This window comes from Pseudorca crassidens, chromosome 10, assembly GCF_039906515.1.
Source record: "Pseudorca crassidens isolate mPseCra1 chromosome 10, mPseCra1.hap1, whole genome shotgun sequence".
In the NCBI taxonomy this organism is placed as follows: Eukaryota; Metazoa; Chordata; class Mammalia; order Artiodactyla; family Delphinidae; genus Pseudorca; species Pseudorca crassidens.
In genome coordinates this window covers 106815845-106837262 of record NC_090305.1, presented here as the reverse complement: position 1 = coordinate 106837262, position 21418 = coordinate 106815845, and the positions used below count along the sequence as shown (strand labels likewise).

At 57.4% G+C, this 21418-nt stretch overlaps 1 protein-coding gene across 1 annotated transcript in view; it reads left to right on the top strand.

Annotated features, from left to right (window-relative positions):
* Positions 1-21418, top strand: part of CHCHD6 (coiled-coil-helix-coiled-coil-helix domain containing 6) — a 125378-nt gene that overhangs the window by 85352 nt on the left and 18608 nt on the right. The window contains exon 6 of the mRNA XM_067755708.1: positions 16851-16921. Within this exon, the coding sequence (XP_067611809.1) occupies positions 16851-16921 (71 nt within the window). The remainder of the gene's footprint in view (positions 1-16850; positions 16922-21418) is intronic.

Here is a 21418-nt window from a genome sequence, read left to right as displayed (position 1 = left end):
AGCGGCTCTGTGTGCAGGGCTTACGTCTCCACATGGACCGTCTTCCTGTGAGCTCGCCCCCCAGCTGGGAAAGCCAAGGTCTTCCGGGCTCTTTCCTCTCCCTGTCTGTGTGTTTCCTACACTCCATCCATCCCCACACTTCGCCTCCTCTGCATCCACGTCTCTGTCATCTGTCACCCACACGAGGGCATCGTCCCTGATGGTCTCCAGGCCTTAGTGACCGTCCCTCTGTCCCGTCCAGATTTCTCATTGCCGTGTCTGCACTGTGCTTCCTCACCCGGCCCTGAACGTCACCTGGTCGGGCCCTCCACGCCCTTCAGACTCCACTCCACCATCTGCTGGCCCAGCTCAGCGTCCCCAGCCTCTGATGGGGGTCGGCCTCGTGCCCCAGCTTGAGCTCCAGGTCGGGAGGTGATTCTTACACATGCAGCAGCAAACCTGCAAATCCAGAGCAGAGAAAGCGGGGGAGGGAAGGGTCCTCTGTGGACACACACCCAGCACAGGTCCTGGGGCTGTGGCCTGTGTGCCTACCCACCCGAAGCCAGCCCGCAGGTCCCTGCAGAGCGAAGGCCTTCCCACCTCCGTCAGCGGCAACTCGGGCCCATCGGCAGACACGGAGGACGTGGGGCTGGGCAGGCGCGGCTCCCACTGCAGGGCAGCCAGGCCGGGGCCATCCCGGGCACTCGGAACCCAGGGATCACGTGGGAAGGGTGTGGAATGTAAAGATTCTGGGGCTCCTGGAGGCCTCTTACCTGGTGCCTTCTTAAATACACCAAAGTCAGTTTGGAGGGGTCTTGGCGCTCTTAGGGTCTCACAACACCAGCCTCTAAACTCAAGCAGAGGGAGGTTAGGTTATTTACCCGAGTTAAATGGCTCAAGAAAGGACTTCATGTCTTACTTGAAATGCTTTGGGACGTAAAGATTCCGGCCCATCACTGTCTCCGCGAGGGCTGTCCGTGTGGACCCCGTGGAGCTGGGTTCCTGCCATCGTCCCAGGAGGAACACAGGCCGTCCCATCTCTTGTTCAGAGGGTCACACTTGGCAAGTGTTGTGGACGTGCTCATGGCCTCTGTCGAGAATGCCAGGCATCACTGAAACAAACAGACGACGTTGCGGCACCTGGTTGTTGGTTACCAGCTGGCAGCTTTGCCTAGAACAGTGGTACCTGTGGACACCTGCCCCGGGCGTCCCTGTGGCACCTGCTCCCACGGCCCACTTCCCTGTCGACGCCCAGGAACACGTGTCATCTGGCCGAGAAGCCGATCGGAGGGCGCTGCCAGTGGTCCTGAGTGGAACCCCTTCCCATCAGGTTTCCGGTAACCCCTGGAGCCAGGAGCGGCGTTGCTGACCTTGTGGCTGGGGCGCTTGGGAGGGGCCTGGGGAGCTCTAGCGATACGAAGCAGCAGTAGGTGCTTGGGGGAGAGTTGGTGTGAAGCGTGAGTTTGGTGAGAAGCCGCTGAGCTGACCTGCCGGGACTGTGGGGCTCTGTGAGGCAGCAGGGCCCCCGCCAGATGACGTGCGGTCGCGAACGTTCCGTTTCATCAACAGCGTTGCCGACAACACCCCTCTGCCCTGAACACGTGACCTTGAGCACACAGGCGGCTCTGTCCAGGCTGCTCTTGATACTCTCCTGTGACTCCCCTTCCCCAGGGCGCGCGAGGGGAGGGGCTTCCTGCGGAACAGGATTCGCTTGGCAGAAATCGTCTCACTGCAAACTCCCATCAAGGCAGCGCCTTGTTTCTTTGAGATCGCCTCTCAGATGTGTTAATGAGGGAAGAAAGAATGAGAACTATGAGGAAAGTCTGGAGGAAAGTGGATCAGTAAGATGTGAAGAGGGAAAGTAGACAAATGACTCAACAGCTGGAGGAGCTGAGCAGAAAGGAGGGAGGGGGTTTACATGGAATCAGAGAGGCATCTGAAGGGGGTTTGAAAGGGAAGCACAGAGATTCCGAAGACTTTAAGTTGCTCGCTCTGAATGATTAACTGCTGACTGAGGCTCTGAGGCCAAAATCATGCCTGTATTGAAATGAGAAAAAAAGACAGAAGTGTACGAATCTCCTTAGTTTTCAAAATGAACCTCAAGAAGGATAAACCAGAAACTAACGAGATTTTTACCTACAGCTGGGAGTGGGAATGGGCTGGCAAGACAGGGAGGGTGTGGGACATCTCTGAGTATGTTCTTTATAAATAGTTTGACTTTTGAACTGTGTTAATGTTTTGCTTATTTGAAAAGTAAATCGACAGAGATGGTGTTAAAAATTAATACAAGCAGAAATAAATGAACCCAGCCATCTATCAGACAGATACCGCCCCACAGAGAGGGACTTCCAGAGGGAAGACGTCTGGGCTCCCCTCTCCCTGCTCTCCCCACCAAGCACAGCTGGGAACCCTGGAATAAGTGGAGAGGCACCACAGGTCTCTGAAAGGAAGGGAGAGGGAGAGCTGGCGAGGGACCCTGGGATGGAGGAACAGCGCGGTGGCCCACGTGTTCACAACCCCCTCCCGGTGACAGAAGGCAAACAGGGCCAGTGTCTTTGGCCCCAGCCTGGTGGCAGATGGCTTCGCAGGTCGGCTCAGAGTCCTCCAGATTGAGACAGAGCCCCTCCCAGCCACACTGGGGGTCAGGTGAGAGCCCCTGGCATGCATCCCCAACAAGTGTTCCTCATCCCTGGGGCCAGAGACTCCCTCCTTCCCCCGAGACCCCAAATGGCTCGACAGCACACCAGGGGGATCCTGCCACAGCAGGGCTGGGGGCAGCCAGGGAGCACTGGCCTGGGAAGAACACTTTGTCCTGTGGACCAGAGGGTCCTGGCTCCCACCCAGATCATTGGTGAGCTGCTGGCCGGCAGGAGATGTCCTGCCCACAAGTGGCTGGGGCAGTGCTCCTTGGGTCCTGTAGGCAAGAGATGCCTGACAGTGGCAGGGAGACCCCTCCCCAACAAGTGGCTGGCGGGGGAGCACAGCCTGGGGAAGCACTTCCTGCTCCGCAGGCAACCCCGCAGGGTCAGCAGGAGCCCCAGTGCCTTGGAGGAACCAAGTGGACATGATAGTGCGGTAAAGGCTCTGAATCCAGTTGCTGAGCAACTCCCAGAGGTAAAGCCACACTTAGACTCACAATCATGAAACTTCTGAAAACTGAAGACAAAACTGGAAAGCCGTCAGAGAAAACCAGCGTTACGTACGCGGCGATGCCGATTTTATCGATGGTGGAACCTCATCTAAAATCACGGAGGCCAGAGGAAGTGGCGCATTTCCTGAGTCCTGAAAGAAGAACTCTGTTAACCATGAATTCTACACCCAGCAAAACTATCCTTTAGGAACGAAGAGGAAATGAAGACGTTCTTGGATTACAGAGAGCTAAGAGAATTTGTGGCTGCCCAGTGTACCCGTAAGGAATGGCAAAGTAAGTTATTCAAACAGAAGGAAATGATAAAAGAAATAATTTGGGAATATGGACAAGAAAGAAAGAACAAATGAGAAATAAAAATGCAGATAAATACAACAGATTATCCTTCTTCACATGAATTTTTAAAATCATATTTGATTGTTGAAACAAAAAATATAACATCGTATGATGTGAGGCAAATGCATGTGCAAAAAATGCTCAAAGTAGACTTTAAAAAGTGGAGAGGCTGCAGGAACCTAAGTGGAAGTGAGGCTTGCAGACTTGACCCTGAGCGGTAGAGCGTCAGCAGCAGCAGGTTGTACATTACATGTGTATATTGTAATGCTCAGTGCAGCCACTGAGAAAGTTAGGTGAAGCAGTGACTCAGACACACTATTAATAAATCAACATGGAATCTGATGAAATGTTTAACTGACAGGAAGACAAGAAAAGAGAAATGGAGGAAGAACAGAGGGAACAAACAGAAAACATGTAACAAGATGGAAGACTTAAGCTCTAACTGTCAGTAATCACCTTAAAGGTAAATGGTCTAAATATACCAGTGAAAAGGCCGAGGTTGCCACACAGACACACACACACACAACTCTGCCGCCTATAAGAGAATTCAAATACGGTGACACAGAGGGAAAGGAAAAGGGTGAAAACAGATGTGTCGGGCTTCCCTGGGGGCGCAGTGGTTGAGAGTCCGCCTGCCGATGCAGGGGACACGGGTTCGTGCCCCGGTCCGGGAAGATCCCACATGCCGCGGAGCGACTGGGCCCGTGAGCCGTGGCCGCTGAGGCTGCGCGTCCAGAGCCTGTGCTCCGCAACGGGAGAGGCCACAACAGTGAGAGGCCCGCGTACCGCAAAAAAAAAAAAAAAAAAGAAAAAAAAATGTGTCATGTAAACATCGATCCAGAAAAACATAGGAGTGGTCATTAATATCAGATAAAGTACTTCAGAGCAAAGGCAATTACTAGACACAAAGAAGGGTGTTATATGATGATAAAAGGATCAGTCTACCAGGAAGGCATAGTAAGCCTAAGTGTGTATGCACCGAAGAAGAGAGGCCTAAAACATGTGAAGCCAAAACTGACGGGGCAGAAAGAAACACACAAACCTAAAATAATAGTTTGGGGACCTCAATATCCCCTTTTCTCAGCAACTGATAGAAGTGCTAGACAGAAGGTTGTCGAGGATATAAAGGGTCTAAATGACACAACCAACCAGCAGGATCTAACTGACATATAAAGGATACTCCAACAATAGCAAAATGCATATATTTTTTAAGCACCTGTGGGACCAAGATAGTCTATATCCTGGGCCCTAAAACTAACCTTAACAAATTTGAAAGAATGGAAACCACATATCAAAATATATAGGATATAGCTTAAGCAGGGTTGAATGGGAAATTTATACCAGTGAATCCCTAAATTAGAAAAGAGGAAAAGTTTCAAATTAAAAGCTCAAGAAATTAGAAAAAGAACAGCAAAATAAACCCAAAGCAAGCAGAAGGAAGGAAATAATAAAAGATAAGAACAGAAAATATAATCATAATAGGAAAACACTGAAGAGAATGAATGAAACAAAATGCTGGTTCTCGGAACAATTGGATAAAATTGATAAACCTCCAGCAAGACTGACAAAGATGTAGAGAAGACGCAGGTCACCCCCGTCACAGTGAAGCAGGCTGGACCCCCACAGAGTCCATGGCCACTGGGAGGGAATGAAGTGACACCACTTTATGCTCATAAATTCCACAGCGTAGAAGAAATGGACCAGTTCTTCGAAAGCCACAAACTGCTAAAAGTCAGCCAAGATGAAACTGATAAACAGAATAGTCCTGTAACCACTGAAGACATGGACTTCATGACTTTAAGACTCCAGGAGAAGAAATCTCGAGGCCCAAACGGCACCTCTGGAGATTTCTACCAAACAGTTAAAAAGAATTAAAACCAATTTTACGCAATCTCTTCTAGAAAATAGAAGCTCAGGGGAAACTTCCCAACTCATTTTATGAGGCCAGTATTATTCAGTACTTTGTCAGACAAGCAGTGTTACCAAACCAAAGACAAGAGAAAACTACAATGTCTCTCGTGAAGTTAGACACAAAAATCCTCAACAAAATATTTGCAAACCAAATCCAGCAATGTATGAAAAGAATTACACACTATGTGTGTATACACCATGTTATGCAAAGTGGGGTTTATTCTGGGTGTGCAAGGCTGGGTCAGTGTCTGAAAATCAATGAAATCCGTTATATCAACATGCTAAGGGAAAAAACATATGATCATACTAATTGATACAGAGAAGTATTTGACAGAAATCTCCTCCCATTCATGATAAACACTCTTGGAAAAACAGGAATAGAAGGGAACTACCTTAACTTGTTAAAGAGCATGTACCAGAACCGCCGACACCAGAGATACGGATGAGATTCTGAACGCCCCCCGCCCCACCATGGCAACAAGGTGGCTGTCACCACTTTCACTTAAAGTAGAGTTAGAGTTATGCCACCAGTGAGACACTAGCCTCTGCAGTAAGAGAAGAAAGAGAAATTAAAGGCTGTGGATTAGAAAGGAAGAAATAAAACCGTCCCTGTTTGCATAGGATACGATCATCTGCATAGATGACCTAAGGAATCCAAGAAAAAAGAAAAGGAAACCCTAGGACTAATACAGGCTTTTAGCAAGGTCACCAGACACAAGACCCGCACACGAAAACCAACTGCGTTACCGATTGCTATGCACTAACAACATCTGGTACTGAGATTAAAAGCACCAAAAGCAGGATCCATAAAAGGAAAAAACGTTACAATGGACCTCGTCAAAATTAAAGACTTTCGTTCTGTGGAAGGCCCTGTGAGGAAGATGAAAAGGGGAACTACAGACGGGGAAAGAAATATCTACAAACCACACACCAAGCAAAGGACTGGTGTCTAGAACATAGAAAATACTGTCACAATGCACCAGCAAAACATAAATAAGTAAAAACCAACAATCCAATTAGAAAAATCCACCAAGGGGATATGCAGATGGCAAATAAGCACATGAGAAGACATTCACCATCATTAGCTATTGGATATGCAAATTAGACCTGCAGTTAGACGTCGCTGCGTACCTACTGGGGTGGCTAACATCTTATCTTGTGAAAAAGTGAGGAGTGTTCAGAACATGGTGAGGGCATGTGCGTCTATACGGGACCCAGGAGACGGCCTGAAAGAGGTCCCACGAGCCGAGTTCGGACACCTTGTCTGCGCGACACAATAATGATGACAGAAATGGATGATAACACGTTGGATTTTAAAAAGAGAATCTAAGTCCAAACTGACATAAAAACATACAGGATCAAAAGGAGGAAAGGAGAGGAAAACTGTCTTTACGAAGGAACAACAACTAATAAATGTGGAGAGAACGATAGACAGTCACCCATTTGCCACTGTTGTAATAATAATCAATTCAGCGAAAACCATGACTGTTGGGAAGCAGGGTAATCATGCTCTTACAGCATCACTCTTTAGGTCACGTGTTTGTTGTCGAGGGAAGGGGTGTGGTCGCAGGTCTACGTTCCTACATAGCAAATCACCTCGAAACTCAGAGGCATCAAGCAGCCGTTGGTTAGGGTCACGGGCTCTGAGCGTCGGGGGCTCAGACAGGACACGGGAACAGCTCGGCTCTGTTTCCTGAAGTCAGGGGCCTTGCCGGGGCCATATGGTGGCTGGGGGCTGGAACCATCTGGACCCTTCTCCCCCCACCCCTGGCAGTTGATGTGGCCGTGCTGGGGCTTCGCTGGACTGTTGGCCGCATCATTTATGTGTCCCTTCCGGGTGGGCCGTTCCAGGCTTCCTCCCAGAGAGCGAGGCGCCAGTGTGCCGGGTGTTCACGTTCCCACGTCCAAAGCCACGTGATGTCACTCTGAAGCAGCCACAAAGTAACCAGGGTCAGAGGAGGAGTGTCCCGTGACCTCATACACTGACGTGTCGATGGGGGACACGGCTGCACGGCTGCCTCACCTCTGCCGTCTCTCCGCCAGGAATTTTAACCTGAATCTAATCATGACAAAACAAGTGTTCGAACTGAGGGACATTCTCTGAAACAACTGTCCTGGCTTCGTGAAACATATCAGTGTCCTGAAAGGCCAAGTGAGGGTGGGAGCAGGTTAGACTGAAGGGCGGGCAGGGCCATGTCGGCCAGGCACGACCTGTGACCCTCGCCTGCGTCCCGGATTGGGGGCGTTTCCTGGGGCAGTTGGAAACAGTCAGATACAGATTATGTATGAGAAAATTATCCTGTTGATGTGAAGGGTCCTGACTGTGGTAGTTGTTTAGTGTTTACTCAGAGTATCAGAGTTAATTTGCTCTTGGGAGATGCAGCTGAAGTGTTCAGGGGCAAAAGGTCATGATGACTAAAATGTCGATAAGTCAAGTGGCTTCAGCCAGAAAGAGCGTGTGAGTGGGTGGATGGGCAGAGCCCCAGCGAGCGGTGAGTCCGGGTGATACGCACCTGGTGACTGTCACACTCTTCTCCAAGGTGCGAGATTTGAACGCAGCGCTGGAAGAAGCCTGTGCCACACTCTCCCCCTGAGCAGCAGAAGTAAGGTTTCCAGGAGGATGGAAGGAAACGGGAGGATGTTAAAGGAAGAAGGGGAAGAAAAGGCAGCTGCAGGGCTGCTCTTTGCAGGAGGGTCGAGGTTCCTTCAGGTGCAAAACTTCACCCTTTCAGCAGAGCGGCCTGGGCGGGATCAGCAGGCGGGGAGGAGTGGCTGCATGGCATCTTCCAGAAGGGCGGTCCTGGGGGAAGCAGAGGGCATCAGGCTGGACCGAAGGGCCCTGGGCATGGCCCCGGAGTCCGGGCATCAGTGCTGAGTCAGAGCAGAGAAGGAGGGCAGTGGGGCCTGCCCTGGGCTCCATGCTCCCCTGCTCCCCCCACGGTGCCTGCAGGTGGCGGGAAGGGACGTGACCTGGCTTGGCCACCCCAGCCCGAGGCTTGGGGTTGGTGGGGGGACAAGAGCTGCCCCTGCCGCCTGCCAGCCGCTGGCCTGGGGCCGTTCTACCTTCTGCGCCCGGAGCTCGTGCCGGGAGCTGCCGGCCCCCAGGGCTGTGGCCGGTGGACTCAGCTCCCTGGGAGAACAGAGTGCCTGGGGGTCCAGGTCCTGGAGCCCCCCCCATCAGCTGCCGCCGCCTTGGGATCCTGCAGCCTTGGGGTCCCGCTGCCGTGAATACTGACCCCCCCTTGCTCCCGATCCATGGTTCCAGAAGCTGGTAGGTTAATTTCCTCAACAGATCACTTGTTGGTAATAATAGTGGTCACGACAGCTCCCGTTCCTTCAGCACTGACTGCTGCCCCCGAGGGTGACACGTCAGGAATTGTCTCCCCCGGTGGTTGTGAGGGGGTGTCACTCCCCCCCACGCAGCAGCAAATGTCCCCAGTAGCTGTGCTGGCCTCTGTCCCTCCTCGTGCAGATGGCCCCCTGACCCCCGAGGGCGGCTGCCACGTGCGGCTCAGGCCAGAGGACGATCTTTTTAAATGCACCTTACTTATTTCTGGTGTTTTTATTCGTTTATTCTTGGTCTTCTCCCACTCCTCCGAGCACAGCCCAGCACCACCCGACTCCAAGCCTGTTTCATTTAGGAGCTCGTGCTTACGAGCTGTCTCTACAGCCCATAAGCTGTTGGGCTCTATTTGCGGGTATGAGAATAGGACCTTTTAGAAAATACCCTTTTGCAGCCCCCAGACTTTAGGCTTCCGTGAGAACCTGTGTGGATTTCTTCGGTGCTGTGACATTTCCTGTCTGCATTTGCACAGCCCGGAGAGCAAACACATACCGGTGGTTCAGGTGTGTGTTCGTTCGTGTCTCAGCTCATCAAGGTATTCGTTCTGTAGAAGGACCAAAACCCTCATTTGCATCTGTTCGTCTCTTTGTGTCAAGCGCCTGGACTAATCCTTCCATGGAGGAGGCTCTGGGCAGACACGCCTGCTGGGTCCAGCTCCCAGCCTCAGACTCTGCCTGCAGAACAAACAACGTGAACTGTGTAACAGCACTTGGGGACTGGCGTGCAGTAGGGGCTCGTCACAGGCGAATTCCCTCTCCTGTAGGTGAAGTCAAAAAGAAAAGAACTCTTTTCCCAGAGTCTCTTAGAACCTTTAGTAAGCACTTAGCAAGAACCTTTACGGTACTTGAGTTGAGTTAGTCATTTTTGCAATAAAGGAGAGAATTATTTTTAACTTAGGTAATTTGTACCTCATATACATTGAGCTATATTATCCCCGCAAAGCCTGCTGTCTACCAACATTTTGAAACTGTTCTAAAATTAGAAGTTGGAATCAGAGGATGTGACAACCATGAAGAAAAGTCACCTGTGTTTAGGAGAAGCAAAAGGTCTGGCGTTTCCGCAGGATTGACAACGGGGCCGAACGTGTTTCCAATTACTTTGGAAGCCAAGGGGGCCCGTGAGACGGGGGCGCGAAGGTCGCCAGACTTCCCCTTTTCCTCTTCCTTTTTCTCAGCCCTCTTTCCTCCTTTGATTTTCTTTGAAAACTTCTCAAACCACAAAATATCAAGCAGCTAGGACACTTAATACAAAGGACCACGTTTTAGTGTCCCGCTGTAGTTTCTAATTTTGAAATAAAAGATTTCCCAGCTCTTTGTGGAGCAGGGGCCACAGGCGGAGGCACAGGCTGGTCAGTGACAAAGCAGGCGTAACCTCAGGGTTTCCAGGACCTGGAGCAGCGTTTTCCACCTTGGGTGCCCAGGGAACCCCCGGATCTTCCTTAAACACCGATGCTGGGGCCCCATCCCAGACCACCCAGCAGCCTACGGGCTGGGCTCAGGCGGCCCCGTGGCTCCAGGGTTGAGGGCCACAGCGAGCTGCCGCGGGTGCGAGGCCTCGGGGACGGGTGAGGACAGCGGGAGCCGCGGAGGGATTTTAGGAAACGGCTGTGGTGCCCGTGGGGGCCCTGCTTCCGTGCACCTGCGCCCCCCAGGTGTCCCAGGCACTCAGGTCCCCCGGGAGCTCGTGCTCCGTGGCGCCGGTGAGGCCTGGAGCGGTCCGCCCGTGCCGGACGAGCCGGCGGTGCTGCCGCCGCGGGTCCCCAGATGGGCCGGGCCGCGTGGGCCGCACGCCCGACTGGCCAGAGGGCGGGGAGGCTTTCGGCTTTCGGGGGCGGGGCTGGGGGACGAGGTTCTGGGAAGCGGGGCGTCCAGCCTGTAGCTTCCTCCGGGAGCGCCCTCTGGTCCCAGGGCCGAGTCTCAGTGCTGAGGACCTGTGCGTGTGGAGCCTGCCTCCCGGGGCGCCTGGTCAACACCCCTGTGGCCTGAGTCACTGCCCGCGGGGGGGCGGTCCTGAGACCTTGACTCTGGGGCCCTTTGCTCGGGATCGGGTTACCAGTAAGCCACAAAGGTGGAGTTAAAATTCATGTCCCTTCATTTTAAAAATTCCTTTCTATTTTCTATTGTGCTCTGTATTTTGTTTTCACACTCTTTAGATATTCAAGTAGCCAAACGTGTGTCTGGAAGAGTAAACACCAGCTAACCAGCGCACAAGGCCTGGCTGGCTGCCTTGTGAGGGCTGTGCTGCCCGCCTGGCCCCTTCCTCTGCACTCTCCGCAGCCCCCCCTCCTCCGCCCCCCCCCAGGAGCTGACCCCGGTCCTGACCCCCCGACTCTGAGGGCACAGTCAGTGGTCCCTCCAGAATGGAGATCAGACCGCATTGTCCCCTGTCCAGCCCCCGGCTTCCTGCCAGCCCTGAAGCAGGCCCTGTGTGAGGTGGCCGGGCCCCGATCCAGCCATCAGCTGACCGACTTCCAGCCACACTCCCCTGCTTTTCCAAGAGCGCGCCGCGGTGGTCCCAGCCTAAGCCTCCCCCGAACCTCGTTTCCCTCTTCATGTCCTTCAGGTATCCACCCACGCTGTCCGCAGCATGGCCTTCCTGGCTGTGCCTTACCCCTACCCTGCCGTGTCTTTTTGGCACTGGTTCCTGAGTAGGATTGTTGTTTTGCCGAAACCTGGCGGCTAGCTCTGCGAAGGCCAGGGCTGCACCTCTCTCGTTTACTGCTGTAAACAGTAGGCACTCATAAATGAGAGGAAGAAACAGAGGAGCCATGGCCTGCTGGTCACTGCCTCCTCGGAGCCCCAGAGATGGCCCATCGCTGCCCGAGGGACCCGGGGCCTGGCGGGGGTGGGCGAAGGCAGAGGCACCCTGGCCCTGGGGAAAGACTCCTGTTTGTGCCCGGCTGCAGCCTCCAACGTCTCTGGGGTCGAGAAGTGGCCATCTGCCCACGGCAGGAACTCAGGCTGGGAAACAGGCCTGGTGGGGGCAGCTGTCCTGGAATTTCAAGAATTACAGGCTGTGGGGAAGGTTCACCTGAGGTTGGAGCCTAAGTTCGTTGTGGGGTCTCCTGGGCCTAGGGGCGGACACGGCAGGTGGGTTGGATCAGCCAGGCCTGGAGTGTGACCGGGTGCAGAGGTACCTGGGTGAGAGCTGAGGGTCGCAGGGTGTGATGGGAGGGGCTGGAAGCAGGGCCCAGGGAGGGCAAAGCAGGGGACCAGGGAGGGAGCGGAAGTGAGGACAGGAGGGTGTGGGAGGGGTGGAGGGTAAAGGCGTGGTCAGTGGGGTTAGAGGGCAGGTGTGCCACGTGGGGCCTTCCGGGGGGGGGGGGTGGGGTAGAGGGGGGATCACAGGCGGGACTGTCCTGGGGATGCTTGAGGACCCTAGGTGGGGCTGTCAGGTTGCAGTTGGGATCCCAGGTAAGGCTCTCCTGGAGGGTGGGAAGCCCTGGGTGTGGCCCTGGGGAAGGTGGCCTTGGATGAGTTTGGACGGTGTGCCCGGGGATGAGGAAACGGTGGAGGGGAGGGACCCCGGGGTTGAAAGGATCTCAGTGGACATCCCTGAGGGCAGGCAGTGGGGGCAGGATTGGCCCTTACCCATGCTGGGTGAGTGCTGGAGCAAGTCTGGAAAGGGGTGTCTTCTCCACTCAGCAGAGTAGGGCATAGCCGGCCAGCTTCACTGGGTCATTTTTAGCAATAACACTGGCTGAAAGGGCAGCGCCAGGGGGTCAGGGGAAGGAGCAGAGCGAGGGAGGAGTGGGGTCGGGGTGGGGTCTGGCGACTGGGGAGGGGGCCGGCACCAACGCGCGGGAGGGGCAAAGATGCTGAACCGGCTTCACAAAGAGCCAGCTGTTCAGTCCCTCAACGAAACGGAATTTCTGTCCCTTCACCTACTGTGCCACCGACTGCACGCCCAGCAGCTTTCAAAGCTTTATGTTGACTGTGTGGACTTCTTACAATTCTCCACGTGCCCTTGCGTTCCCGTGGGCTTGGAGAGCCTTTGGTAACTGGGCTGGTGAGCGTTCTGTACCCCTGATGACTGCCTGGACGTGTTGAAGAGCCGCAGGGTCTGGGGTCTCCCATCCTCACTCTGCTCCCTGCAGATTCTGGTGCTTCCTTGAGCCCCGGCCCCGGCTCCGACAGCTGCACGGATTTTGCTGGAACTCTCCCGGCTCTGGGCCTTCAGGTGCCTCTAGGCACAACCGCGTGTCTGCTCTGAGCCCAGTCTGCGTGGCCCTCGGTACGTTGGATCCCTTGCCGGAGGCATGCGCGTACGGGAAGCTGATGGGTCGGCTCTGGGGCCTGCCTCTTTCCCTCGAGGTTCGGGCCCCTGGGCGGGATCGTCTGCCTCTGACCATCTGTCTGCACCCGGCAGAGGGATAGACATTCCTACCGGAAGCATAGCTCTGGGTGTGAAGGGCCAGTCTGGTGACTGGTCCCAGCCACAGCGCCTGGCATGGGGGTCCACTTGAACCCCGTGGGCCCTGTGTCCCCGGTTGATGGTTCAGTGCTCACGGCCGCAGAGCACAACCAGTGACTGTCTCTCTCACACATTCCCGAAGTGTTTGCTAAGGTGCTCTCACTGGGGGGAGGGGTCCAAGCTCTCGATCCTCACGTGGCCCCCGCGGCCTCTCTGGGCCTGGCCCCCAGCCTGCTCTTCGTCCCCGCCCGGTCTGCGAGCTCCCGGTGGGGCTGCGTCCACGGAGCGGCAGCTCAGAGACTTCCATTGACCAGACAGACGCCGCGTCCTGCTCACGCTTTTGATGTGCCCTAGCGGATCTGCGCCTGCCCCCCTTTTCAGCCACTCCTGGTGGGGCCGCTCTGTGCTGGCACCGCCGGCGGCTCTGGGGCTAGGTCAGGCAAAGGGGCTGAGAACCCCTCCCGTGGTGGAGCTCGCCTGCTTCAGGAGATGCCCCGCTCTTTCCCTTGGCTGGCGCGCATTTGGGTGTTAAGCTTTTAAGACATTTTTTGTCCCCTCTGTGCCAGACCCCACCGGCTCTAAGCGTTTTCTATGTGCCATTTCAGCGGCATTTTGTAGCAATTCCCACAACGCTGTATGGAGGACGCTCTGGGACCGTCTTTATTTCACACAGAAGCCAGGGAGCCAGACGCCCCGCCGCGGCCTGCGCCCACCCTCATGGCCCGGCGGCCTCTCACCGTTCCTGGGGCTCCCCTCCGGGCCGGCAGACCGAGCTCTGCCTTAGGGGCCCCCCGTCCTGGCTGCGGTGGGGATGGACAGCCCGCCTCGGTCCCCAGCCTCCCTCCTCCCCCTGCCCTCTCTTTTGATCTCCAGAATCCAGGCCCTTGGAGAAATCAGGCAGTATGAAATATGAAAACTGCTGGGAAGTAATTGAAGAAACACTGGCACTCTTGAAGCCTGTTGAGATAAGGCTCACACCTTCTCGCTCACGTTATTTAATTTTTAATGGCAGGCTTAATTAATCGAGATCGGGTCTTCTGGTTTCAGACTCGCTCGCAGCAGCTGGAGGGGGAGGAGGGGCCCTGAAATCGTGGGGTCTGAATCTAGGGGAGGAGAGATCACCGGTTGGGGGGAGCAGGGGGCAGCGGGGCTGCGGGGGTCACTGTGTCGTCCACGCGGCCGCCCCACGACTCCTCACACCCTGAAGAGTGGAGCCTTGCTCGGCCCCATTGCCTGCGGCCGGGCTGCCGTGGGACCTTCAGCGCTCAGCAGGGTCTTGGTGGGGGGCCCCCGGTCCTTCCAGAAGCCCCTTGGTGGAGTCTGCGAGGGCCCTGCTCTCACTGGCTGAGGCCTCAGCGTGCACGGCTTCCAACGGCCCCAGGAAGCCGGGTGGGCGCGTGCGGGGGGCATTGGGGGCAGGGGGTCGCTGGCGGTGCCTGACCTGCTCAGGCTGGTTAGAGGCGCAGAGGGCGCAGCGGGGGCTGTCCTCTGAGTCATCCTGAGGCTGTAGAGGAAGCCGCGCTGGGGTTACCACCACTTCTTGGCCCGCGGGCACTTCCTGCGACTAGCCTCACCGACCACAGGTTCAGGCAGAGGTCGCAGTCAGTGCAGCCACTGACGCAGGTCTCCCCAGCCGGGCGGTGCGTGGAGGTGCAGGGTCCCACCTGGGCTGCGGGTGCTCCCCGGGAAGGGACCGCTCGGCTGCTCTCCCAGGAGGGCAGGCCTCAGCCGCGAGGCTGTCTGCGGGAGGGGACGGGCAGCGTGGCTGGGGGCTCTGACTTCAGAAGAGGCAGTGGTGGCGTGTGGGTGGTACGCTCGTCCCTTGAGCCCGCCCCTCTCGGCGCCCCGCGGGGAGGGCTGCCCGCCTGACGGCTAGGAGACAGGGTTCGAGGGAGGAAGTGACCCAAAGAGCAGACGCCGCGTGCAGAGAGCGTTAAAACATGGCTATCCCAGGAGAACGTCTGCTCAGCGGAGAGGGCCGGGCCTGATTCACCTGTGTCCTTACTCCCTCCCCAGGGTCAGTGTTGGTTGACCATCCACTGGTTGAGGTGGAGTTGGAATCTCTTGGCTGGATCGTCAGGGCTGGACGGCTGGGCGTCAGCACGTCCCTGTGGAGGGGGGCAGCCGGGCTGGGTGCGGAGAGCCCCCATTTATTTCATGCCTGTTGTGCGCTGGGTGTTCGCAGCTCCCATTGACCATCAGAGGGGCCTCGTCTGTCTCCCTGGTTCAGGGGTGGGGAACATGCCAGGGAGCGGCGGGGTGGCCTCAGTCTGCAGCTGGGGGTGGCAGCCCGGCAGCGGGCTCGCCCCAGCACAGCCCAGAGCAGAACCCCTGCCCTTCGTGGGCTGAGCTGCGCCTCGGAACACCCTTCCGCGTCCCTCCCAGCTGGCCCTTCCGAGAGGCCGTGGTACCAGGATAGGGCTGCTGGCCTGGTTCTGCCCCCCCAACCCGGGTACAGACTCCGCCTTCGATGCCCTGCAGGTGCTTCGGGGACGTGCTCCCCGCGCCTGCCGTGGTTACCTTCCGTGCAGGTGGATGATGGGGCCCATGGGGTACGGCGCTTGCCCCGCACGGCTCTGATCTGGGCACCTGTCACCTGTTCTGGTCCGACTGGTTCGTTCCTTTTGGGCCAGGCTCCCTGTGTACTCAGTGGAGGTGGAGTGGGAGAGCCGGGCTTGGAGGCCGACAGGCCGTGGGGTCTCCACTTCCGCGGGTCCCTTCACCTGCCTCACTGGCTGCTTGCAGGGCCTGACTGACCGGCCCCCGCGGGAGCCCTGAAGCTGCGTTTGCCCATCTGTGGTGGGAAGGGGCTACCCCAGGCTTGTGTGGGCCCAGCAGCTCCACAGGGCATCTTGCTGGGGCGTCCGACGCCAGCCCCGTGTCGGGCTTCCTCTGGGTGGTTTCGTCCTCGAGCCTGCGTCCTTGGAGATGTTGGGTCCACCCGTGAGCCTCACGGGACTCGGCCAGGAGCTGGTGTTGGGGGGCAGCTGTGTTTACGTTGGTCTCCTCTGGAGACGTGGCATGCGGGGTGCTGGGCCTGGGTGGCCTGAAGCCACTCGCCTTGGGGCACAAAGAAGTGGCGTGACTGACCGGAAGGATGCTGCGGTGGCCCCAGGCTCCAGCCCAGCTCTGTCCTGCTGCCGTCCCCACACTGCCGGACCTGAGCACACACGGGGTGCCCTCGGAAGGAGGGCAGCACGTGCCTCTGGGACTGCCTGGCAGTGCTGGTGAGTGCGTGGGTCCTGGGCTGTTGTCCCGGCACCGCTGCCTGCTGTGTGGCTTCGGGCAAGTTGCTTCACATCTCTGGGCAGCAGAGTCCACGTAAAGATGGGGTTGGACCAGACGAAGGAACGGCAAACTTCTTCTTTAAGATAGTGAGTGTCTTAGGCTGTGTGGGCCTCGCTGCCTCTGTGGACACTGTCGTAGCCCAGGAGCAGCCACAGCCGTGCGGTCACAAATCGTGGGCATGGCCGTGTGCCCATAAAACTTTATTTACACGGTGGGGCAGGCGGGCCGGGCCTCGCTCGTGGCGGGGGTGTGACCCCTGAGCCAGGGGCTCCATGTGTCCTGGCGGCCGCGGCTGGTCCATGAGGAGCTGGGCCCTCCCTGCGATCCTGGTCAGGAAGTCGGCATGTGTGGACTCAGCACAGCTGTGGGTGGGGTTGCGGCCGGAGGGAAGCTTCCGTCTGGTAACCCGTCGGGTCCATTTTCTCGTTGCAGAATGTCGAGACGTACAGACAGTCTTCACAGCAGTTCCACAAGGCAGCCTCGAAGATGGAGGGTGCGATCAAGTAAGAGCTTCCTCCCCCTGAGCTCGCCTGCGTCTGTAAAATCCCCCTGCCCCGAGGCTGATCGCAAGCTTCTCGAGGGGCTCAGATCCCCGCGCCGGGGGTCGGGGCGGAGCCAGCCACTCCAGGACCAGGTCCTGCGTGTCCTGTGAGCTGGGCTGGGCGCTGCGCCCAGGCCCCTGAGGGAGTCAAGAAGGGGTGCTGCTGGCGCCCCCGCCCCTGGGCGGGTTCCGGAGTGGCCTGGCCCTGAGCCTAGAGCCTCTGCGTGACACTCGGTCCGGGGGCTGTCTTGCCTCCGGAAGGACAGGGTCGGGCGGCACAGGGCTGAGCACCAGTGTTCTGTCCGCCTGTCCTGCTCCTGCGCTGGGGGCCTGGGAGCCGAGCGTCAGGAACAGGGGTGCGGCAGCCTGTCCGCTGCAGACGCGCCTGTTGCTTCGGATGCAGGTCCAGGAAGGTCTGCAGGGGCCCCGTGGGGAAGGGAGAGCCGGTCCCTTGTGTGCAGATGTCCCTGGGGACCCGTCGACCTTTGTCAATCAGCTGGGGCCCCCGTGCCTGCCCCTCCCCCCCCCCAGGCCCAGTGCAGGGGGGACCAGCTTGGCTCTGCCACCTCGAGGTGACGGCGTATGGAGGTTTGGGGGACCAGGGGTGAGAGGCCGCTGCTGAAAGCCGTGGGGGCGCCCGGAGGGGGCACATCCCGTCCAGACCTGGCGCCGCAGGGACCCCGAAGCCGGGGAGGTGCTGCGGGTCCTGGTCGAGCTGACTGAAGGGAGGGTGTGGGGAGGAGAATCTTCTCTTGCAGTTCAGCCCTGGGGCAGTGACGGGAGCTGGGCAGCGGGACCCTCCCACTCCCCGGGGAGTGACGGAGACCTGGGACCCCGAGGACGGAGCGTTCTCGCTGCCCCGGTGGGGTCCCCACCTCTCCCAGGTGAGATTCCGGCTCACCGGAATCACAGGCAGTGGGTGACAGGGAGAGGTTGGGTGACAGCCACCCAGGAATGTGACCCCCAGAAGTGGGCAGCGCCCGCCCTCTTTCCGTGGATCTCGACCTACCTGCAGGGGAAGGAGCTGGAGAGCTGCCAGGGCTCTGCCGTCAGTGCTGCCGCGTTTTGTCACCCACCATGTGGCCCCATCCTGAGGGGGGACTCGGGTGGATTTGACTCACCTCCTTTTTCATTCTCGTGCCCTCTGAAGGCAGAGGCGGGTGGCGTGTGTGGTGCAGGGGGGACTCTGTCTGTTCACGGCATCCTGGACGACGCTCCCTGTAGAGCGTGTGCCTGAAGGGTCGGCGCCCCTCGTCTGCTGTCGGGCGGCTCCCTCCCCTGCCCACAGCCGCGCCTGGACGTGGGGGGCCGAGCCCAGCTTGGACAGCTTCGGGGCCTCTGGGCCTCACTGTTTGTCTCGGCGGCTTTGCTGTCCCGTGGAGGCCCCTGTGGACACACCTGGACTCAGACCTCGGCCCTGCCTCCTGCTGGGTTTCCTGTCCGCAGGTGAGACCCCCGTGGACGGTGGACCTGGGGGTGGGCCCAGGTCCACGGTGGGCCGTCAGTGGCTGCTGCCGTGCCTGCGTGACAGTGGTTAGCGATGGTGGTCGTTTATTCAGTCGTCCCTTCACCACACCTAGCATGGCATGGCGTGGAACAGATTTAGTATGTAGATTGAGTTCACTAAGAAAACTGTTGTGGGCTTCCCTGGGGGCACAGTGGTTGAGAGTCCACCTGCCGATGCAGGGGATGCAGGTTCGTGCCCCGGTCCGGGAAGATCCCACGTGCTGCGGAGCAGCTGGGCCCGTGAGCCATGGCCGCTGAGCCTGCGCGTCCGGAGCCTGTGCTCCGCAACGGGAGAGGCCACAACAGTGAGAGGCCCGCACACCGTGATGAAGAGTGGCCCCCACCCACCACAACTAGAGAAAGCCCTCGCACAGAAACGAAGACCCAACACAGCCAAAAGTAAATAAATAAATTCATTTAAAAAAACAAAACAAAACAAAAAACTAACTGCACAGAAACCATTTGCCCAAACAATGGCTGATGACGGTGATGAGCCGTGAGAGACAGCGAGTGAAGAAGCCCAGTCTGAGGCCCCGACCCAGACCCCAGACCCGGGCGGGCATGGGGTGGGGGTGTCCTACACTGAAACTGACTCCTCAGGACCCGAGACGCGGGCCAGAGCAAGCAAGGCGGGAGAGAGGGCTTCTCCAAAGAAGGTCAGCAGGTGCGGAGGCCCCGGGCAGGAAGCGATTAGCATGTTCAGGGCCTTGACGTTGGGCTGCTGGAGGAGTGGATGAGGGGACTGGGCAGAAGCCAGAGCCCGGAACGTTGTAGCCAGGTCCAGCCTGCTCTCTCTCCCGATATATGCATTTGAACTATGAATTCTTGGACGTATTAATTGTAGCTATTTTGAAGTCATCTGCAGGTCTGTTTCTGTTGCCTGTTTTTTCTCGTGGTTCTGTTTCTCCGTGTGCCTGGTAATTCTTGATTGAATGCCAGGCATTATAGAGAAGGTACAGAGGCTTCCCCAGAGGTGCTCACCGCCTTCCTGGATGGGCCAGTGTCAAGGCAGGTCACGTAAACCCTGATGGACTGAGCTGACTGGGTCCTGCCTGCAGTCTTGGTGGAGCTCAGGCTTCTTGACTGACCCCTGTCCCTAGGGTCTGGCTGTCCAGGGCTCCTTGTTCTTGGCAAGCTCGAAAGCCCCGTGTTTGCCTCCTCAACTCTATGAAACTTCTGAGAATTCTGCTCTGCCCTTCAGTGGCTTTTTACTTAGGTTCTGAGTTTCCTGCCATGAGGCTTCCTGAGCTCAAGGATCTGAAGAATGCTCTAAAGGAGGAAGACCCCTGAGTGTGCCTCCCTTCTCCCTGGAGTCCCAGCCATGCTGTGCCTCTGCCGTCCCGAGAGAGCTCCAGAGACCCTGCTGGCTTCTCTGCCTTTTAGCAGAAGCTGTTTGCCCAACATCAAGAATTGGCGAAAACTCAGGGGGATGGCGGGGCGGCAGCTCCAGGAATGGACACTCACCTCCAGGTTCCCTTCTCCTCACAGCCTTGGCCATCGAGTCCTGCTTCGTCTTGTCCTTAGAAGCCTTCACACAGATGTTTAAAGTCCAACTTTAAGGTTTTTTTTCCTGGAGGAGAGCGTAGTTCTTCCACCAGCTACTCCCCCGTGGCTGGGGGAGGAAGGGGTTAGAGTTTGCCAAGCAGCAAACAGTGCCGTGGGTCACATTGGCCGTGTTAGATGCTGACGGACGGTGACCCTCCCAACTTCACGCTGGCCTCTCGAGCTTTCCTGAGGCTGCCAGGCCCAGTGTACCCTCGGGGGTCAGCAAGCACTTGGCCTTAGGAGGAGCATATGGGCGGCGAGGCCAACACCACAGGCTGGGGCTCTGGCTTCGGAAGGATTCCATCGTTGGGGCAGAAGCAGGTAACCCAGGACGCACGCGCGCACGCACATACCCTCTACCTCACAACAGCACGGAAGGCGGAATTGCTCAGGTTTCCTGAAGGAAGAGATTAAGACCCCGGGGAACATCCTGCATTTATTGTCACGTCTAGTGTTTATGATAACCTCTGTCCTCTTCCTGGGGGAGTTGTCCAGAGCTGCTCTCGGCTCGCCCCTGGCAGGAAACTCGTACGGCCCCCGGCCCCGCAGAGGGCGGCCCTCAAAGAGGTCAGCACAGGGGAGCCGAAAGACACAGGCTATTAACTGTTTCCTGGGACCGAGCCACCGTGCTGCAGGGACTGCGACCAGAGAGGTCTGGTCCGCGAGGACACAGCTGCTGGGCTGCCCACCTCACCTGGGCCGGGCTCCTGCCTGACGCGGGCCCAGCTGAGGGAGGGGCTGGCGTTCAGGTGTGTGAGCTTCCCCGTCTGCGTGTGTCAGGGACCTAATGATGGAACGGTGATTGTCTGTGGAGACGGTGCTTGTGGGCTTGAATCCTGAATGAGACGGGTTCAAACATCCTCCAATGCAGGCGCTGCTGTAGTAGCCTGAATTCAGAGGATGCTTCTGTCTCTGACTTCCTTACCTTACCTAACCTGTTAAAAGGAGTGTTGTCTGTTCAGAAATTTACCAAAACACGTGGTTTAAACGGGTGTACCTGGCTCTTTGAGAGGTTGACAAATCAAAACCCATTGAATAATTCATTCACAAGACAAAGTGCAGGTAATCCGTTTCTTTAAGGGTACCACGTGCGGCGGCTGTGCTGGAGCCTGTGTGGTTCAGGGTCTCCTGGTGTGAAGCGCGTGGCAGGGGCCGAAGCCGCGTCGGCACCTTGCGGGCTCACTTCCTGGACTGTGAAACGGGACGGGGATAGTGCCTCTTTTGCTCAGGCTCCCCACGGGTGCTCAGGACCCACGGCAGGCGTAACGCGGGATCCGAACCAGGTCCGATGGGGCCCAGACCTGCTCCTTCCTCCTGGGCCACGGTGCCCACTCACAGACGGCCGGCAGAGACGTCGCTGCAAGCTGGCAGGCTGACTGGCTCCCGTGGCCCGCGGACAGTGGCCACC